Genomic DNA, 6,095 nt, shown 5'->3' on the forward strand with positions numbered 1-6,095 from the left:
GTGCTCTTAGGAACCTTAAGTGCAGCAGAAATTTTTTTTTGTAACCTTGGCCAGATCTGTGCCTTGCCACAATTCTGTCTGTGAGCTCTTCAGGCAGTTCCTTTGACCTCATGATTCTCATTTGCTCTGACATGCAGTGTGAGCTGTAGGGTCTTATATAGACAGGTGTGTGGCTTTCCTAATCACGTCCAATCAGTATAATCAAACACAGCTGGACTCAAATGAAGGTGTAGAACCATCTCAGGGATGATCAGAAGAAATGGACAGCACCTAAGTTAAATATATGAGTGTCACAGCAAAGGGTCTGAATACTTATGACCATGTGATATTTGAGTTTTTCTTTTTTAATAAATCTGCAAAAATGTCAAAAATTCAGTTGTTCTGTCAATATGGGGTGCTGTGTGTACATTAATGAGGAAAAAATGAACTTAAATGATTTTAGCATCTGGCTGCAATATAACAAAGAGTGGAAAATTTAAGGGGGTCTGAATACTTTCCGTACCCACTGTATGTACAGTAACATTTACTGTATTTATGTACCATTTAGTATTTTGATTTAATACTATATTAGACATTTCAGAGACAAGTTTTGTACTAGTTACTGCAAATAAAGTTACTAGTTACTTTGCAGATAACAAAACTGTGATAACCTTAAGACACATGATGCAGTGTCACAGAATCAACCACCCATATAGTAAGTATATGCAGCAGGTCAAACCACTGCGCCCCAGACATGTTAATAGTAATAAAAAAAAACATGTTGTAATATTATGACACTAATAATTGAAAAACTTGAAGAAGGACAAAAGCAGTAAATCATGACCTCTGACAGTGAGTGTGTGCTGTGTGGTACCTTGTCAGTCACACTGAGGTTAACACCAGCAACTAGCATCATCTCAGCCAGCTCTTGCCAGCCATGCTCTGCTGCTATGTGCAAAGCAGTCTGCTGTCTCTGTGAACCACATGACAGGAACCTGCTCAGTAATACTGTGTTACTGCTTCACTGTGTCATTGTGAAATGTGCTTGTTTTGGCCACGCTCAGATGAACATGAGAACACAGAGGTCCTGCGGAGCCATGCGCTTCTCTGCCTCTCAGCTCTCTCTGGAGCAGCAGTGCGGCTGTAGGGGCTTGTACTCACACTGTCAGCGATGTCCAGGTCACAGTCAGCATCTATAAGCAGCCGTACAACCTCAGTGTGATTGTTGAACGCAGCAGTATTGAGTGGCGTTTTGTGTTGCTGTTTGAAACACAAAGAAAGAAGCTGTTAGGAGCCATGTTTGTGTTTTGTGGCTATGAGAATAGCTAACTGGCAACACCATACTTTAACTCCCCAATTTAGTATTGACAAATAATCAGTAGAGAAACGTTGAAGCATACTGTAGTGTAGAGGCTGATCTCAGTGTTAATATACTGTATCTGTTAACAACACAACTGTAGACTGCTGCATAACTAGATAGGAAATGACAATCTAGTAAAACACAGCCACAATAATATAGAATGCCTTGACAGAAGAAGACAGGACAAACACCGTACATTGATAATCACTTTAAAATGTCCTTGACTATGTTAAACTACATTATAGAGTATCAATTGTTAAACAGAGGGACTTAAAGTGTACCAGCAAATCTTGTGTTATGCTTCCTGCTCTACTGCCTATTAACACGTTTGCTCTGTGAACACAATTTCAGATTTATTTGAGCTACTTACATATTACACAAGATATTCTTCAGTCAGGTGACAATTTAAAAAAAAAACAGACCTTTGGCGTTGTGCATTTAAATGCTCAAATGCCCACTAGATTACTATTGTTAGTTTTGAAACATGGATCATGTGAACTGAATTCCAAAAATCAACTCTGCAGGAACGCTTCAGATCTGGGGCCACAGTTTGGCCTGATAATCAGGCTGACGTTATTGTGTTCTACTATATTGCAGTAGGAATTTTGTTTAAAACTTAACATTCACACTTACTGTTGTGTGTGTGTGTCCTTTTAGTCCAGAATAAGTCCATATCCACGACTTGTTTCTGATGGGAGAGTTACTTTATCTGTGTATTTTTCTTGGCTGCTACAGAAAGAGTTCTGTCACTGACCCCCTTACACAACAGATAAAACTCCAGTCTATCAAATATGTCAGTCCCCACTGACTCAGAGATGTGTGTGAGACACATGTCACCTGGAATCGATCCAGATTGATGGGTCGTTACACCCCTATGATTGGTTAGGGCAGAAACAAAACGAAACCGCCCTCCTTCCGAAATAAAACATCAGGCTGAATGAAGAGAATGTAGGAAATATGGTTTTTCCAGCTTTTTTGTATGTGTGACAATATAAATGCTCCTTTATGCTGAATTGCAACGACATCATTATTTGAAAGCGAACTAAGCAGCTCAATATATTTTTAAGATGATACCTCTCTTACATTTTAGTTAATACAAATATGATTGTGTGAAATAGGCAGATAATATCGCTTGAGCATGATGTGGAAAAAGACATTTACACTGGTTTCAAGGTAAAATGAGGACTTCACTTGTTGGTTTGGAAGCAAAACGAGGACTTCAGTGAGCGGGCAAAGCGGTGAAGACATCATATTTCTGCAAATCTGTGTTCTGCTTGCTCGTACAACTGCTCATACAGTCTGTTACTGGCTGATTGTTGCACTATGGAGTGACGTCTGTCTCTGTTCTCCCTGTGCTCAGCTGACTGCTGTGTGTGAGGGGAGCAATTATGATCTTTAAAGTTGCTCTGTGCAGAAATGACTCTAACTTTACTATCTTCTGAATTATTCCAATTCTTTAAAGGTGCATTTACTAAGATTTTACACTGTCTGATAAATCGAGTGAAAACTGTAAAAAGTATGGTCTGTAAATCAGCCCCACCTGCCACCTAGCAAAAGTTATAAAAAGTGTTTTTTTGAACTGCGAATTGTCATTTGTAACAGCCAGCCATGGAAGAGCAGTAGGCAGCTAAAAGTCCAAAACAGTGGCTGCCAGGCTAAACATGCCGAGTTACACAGAGAGTGGGACAAAGAAAGAGTAAAATCCAAGGTTAACATCAGTTTGGCTCTTTGATAGAAGAGTGTTAAAAGCAGATGTGACTCTGATGTGGAGATGTTACTTCTGGATGTATTAGCATCCAAAGCTATGTGTTTGTTTTGGTAAAATTAGCAACCTGGCAGGGTCATGATTTCACTTTGGTATTGAATGTATATGATTTTAATTTGAGTGCAATTCAAGCTTTGTGTCACATGAGCAGTAACCACAATGTTTTACTGGACTGCTCATTGTTCAATTAATGCTTGCAGCAGTTCGCAGAGGTTGCACTTTGAAAACTTTGCAGTAACCAGACATCCGCAGTTGACGATGTCACTAGGAAACAGGATGTGACAGGAGGGGCAGAGAGAGATCAGGAGTGGCTTATGTTGTCAAAGTTGTGGTTACGACAGAGTGGTAATGTTGTCTGCCTTAATCCAACCACTGGAGGTTAATAATCCAGGTTAAAAATCCTGACGCCTTGTCATCTGACAGCTGCGTGCACTGTCCATCCCCTGTACAACCCAAAACTGTACTTTTTAACCCGTGGAGATCAGTGTGAAAATGGCTTCTTACACATAAGATTAAAGGTACAGTACCTTCAAACTACTGGTGGTTACTGCCTCCACCTGCATTGTTTTCAATACAAACGCAGACTGCAACCACGACAGCAGTATGAAGACACTTTCCAGAAATGAGTTCAGGTAACCTTACTCACATTGTCAACAGCATTGATGTTGACTCCTGCTTCCAGAAGTAAGCTGGCCTCTCTGCCAAAGCCACGCCGGGCCACATAATGGAGAGCATTCATATTCTTCTATAAGCAGAAGAAAACATGGATTTAAACATCAATCGCTTGTGTTTTTTTGCAAATGATATACGACATTAAATGATCAAACCATACATTCGTGCGTGCATTGACATTACAGCCGGACTCCAGCAGCAGTCTGACACATTCATAGTGACCTCCATCAGCTGCCAGGTGCAGTGCTGTGAGACCATCCTAAAAAACAGACAGGAGAACTCCCCAGTGAGTGAAGGTGTTGGATGTTGTTGTATTAGTAGTAAAATTGTGCGCTCAATTTATAGACTGTCATAAATAATGACAACTGCTCATCAAAGGTTACCAGAGCTCAAAGTCTTTGAATTGCGTTTTGTCCAGCAACAGAAGTTCACTTTGATATGAATAATATGAGCCATAGAAAAGCCATCTTCATGTGTGAGAAGCGGGATAGTGTTCTGATTATCTGGTACCTGTTGGAGTCATTTTTCAAGTATAAATGGTTGACATTACATCCTTGAACATCCACAGCAGTGATGATTTGTTGTTTCTATCCTTGTTTTTCAACTTTATGAATATATTTAGGCAAAAACAATGGCTAACATAATACTCATGAAGAAACCAGGAATGACAGTATATTATGAGTTACATTTTATAGGTATGTTTACAGTATAGTCCATTTTTACATCACAGCCTTAAGGTAAAGGGCAGTTTCTCCATACAGTTTATTCTGTTGACAGGTGCAGTCTAGTCATCCTGTGCTGGTGGGCTTGTCTGCAGACATCCCCACGATCACAGCCAAGAGTATTTTAAAGAGAGCCTAGGTATAAAGAACAATCAACTTCTATTCCAAAGGTTTCTGTCATATCTCAGAAATCTCTTTTTAAAATTGCCTTCGGTGTTAATTTTGTCCTTGAGAGTCCTGCTGTATAAGTTTCAATTTTAGAATCACAAAATACTGTCTTATGTTTTTCAACAGAAAACAGGTTTTGGGGACTGAGGTGATCTGACTTTCTGCAGACTTCTTTTGACTGCATGTAGGAAGGACTAACAAGTCCACTGCAGGAGCGAGGTGGGTCATTCCAAAACAAACACTTACATTTGCAGACACTAAAATCCTTTACGTTGACATGATAATCACATTATATACTGTATGCTGAATAAATAACAACATCTCTTTAAGTGATAAAAGGTTTATTCACCTGATGTTCAATATTTAATTTTAGCAATTTATTCAAGGAACTGTCGTGTCACTGGTCACTCTGATTAATTAAATGACTTTAATATGACTGAAGATGTGTGGTGCAACACATGGCAGCCATTTTGTTTTTCCTCCAGTTTGTCACTGGTGTTACTCCAGTGATGTTCCTATATAAACCCATACGACTGGTGTTATATTGCATCACAGTGTTACTGTTTTGTCAGTGATGAGGTAATTTGCCTGTTCTGTTTGTTGATCTGTCATGTAATCATTAGTTGATTATGATCAAACACCTTTTGTTTGAAGATTTGCCAACTGTTGTTGTTTAGAAAGAAAAAACACGGAGCAAATCAAACAAATTCACACAATGTTATTTAAATCACTGTTTGCTCATGCACGTATCTGTACTGTGCACAGCATTTTTCCTGGACCTGCGTTGTTAAGGAGGAGGTGTGTTTTAATGGTGGGATGGCAGGAGATGTCGCATACACAAACACACACACACACTAGAGTGGACACACAAACACACACACACATTCTCTGAACAGACAGCTAAGTGCACGTCGTGTGATATTTTGTGCCTTGTTGAGATATGAGGTACTGAATATTGGTGAATGCCGCTGCTTGCTAAAGATTCAGACTTGTCTCAGCTGCAGACACAACACCCACATGCTTTAATCCTCATCTCAGGGGACTTTAATCATGCCTCCCTCCCCTTCTCTGCCACCCTCCCTAACTTCAAACACTATGTGAATTGATGCACGAGGGACAATAAAACTCTGGACCTACTGTATGCAAATGCCAGAAATGCATACACCTCCGCCCCCCTCCACTCTCTAGGTCGTTCTGACCACAACCTTGTCCACATGATTCTTGTGTATACTCCAGTGGTGAAAAAGGTGTCACCTCAGGTCAGGGTAGTAAAGGTATGGACAGAGGAGCCAATTGAGCAGCTGAGAGACTGTTTTAACACCACAGACTGGGACATCCGCTGTAGTCCTCATGGAGAGGACATAGACGGCCTCACACACTGTGTTTCAGATTACATAAACTTCTGTGTGGAAAATATGGTGCCATCCAG

General features: G+C 40.1%; 1 protein-coding gene across 2 annotated transcripts in view; it reads right to left on the minus strand.

The window, feature by feature from the left end:
• The window catches only part of ankdd1a (ankyrin repeat and death domain containing 1A), a 24,916-nt gene that overhangs the window by 11,471 nt on the left and 7,350 nt on the right, over positions 1-6,095 (minus strand). For both annotated transcript variants that reach the window (XR_002276000.1, XM_020613716.1), the window contains exons 7-10: positions 3,937-4,035; positions 3,751-3,849; positions 1,141-1,239; positions 854-952 (exon numbers count right to left, since the gene is read on the minus strand). Coding sequence is in view for 1 of the 2 variants with exons in the window: in XM_020613716.1 (XP_020469372.1) it covers positions 854-952; positions 1,141-1,239; positions 3,751-3,849; positions 3,937-4,035 (396 nt within the window). In the remaining variant the exon portion in view is untranslated. The remainder of the gene's footprint in view (positions 1-853; positions 953-1,140; positions 1,240-3,750; positions 3,850-3,936; positions 4,036-6,095) is intronic.

The sequence above is a fragment of the Monopterus albus genome, unplaced genomic scaffold (assembly GCF_001952655.1).
Source record: "Monopterus albus unplaced genomic scaffold, M_albus_1.0 scaffold137.1, whole genome shotgun sequence".
In the NCBI taxonomy this organism is placed as follows: domain Eukaryota; kingdom Metazoa; phylum Chordata; class Actinopteri; order Synbranchiformes; family Synbranchidae; genus Monopterus; species Monopterus albus.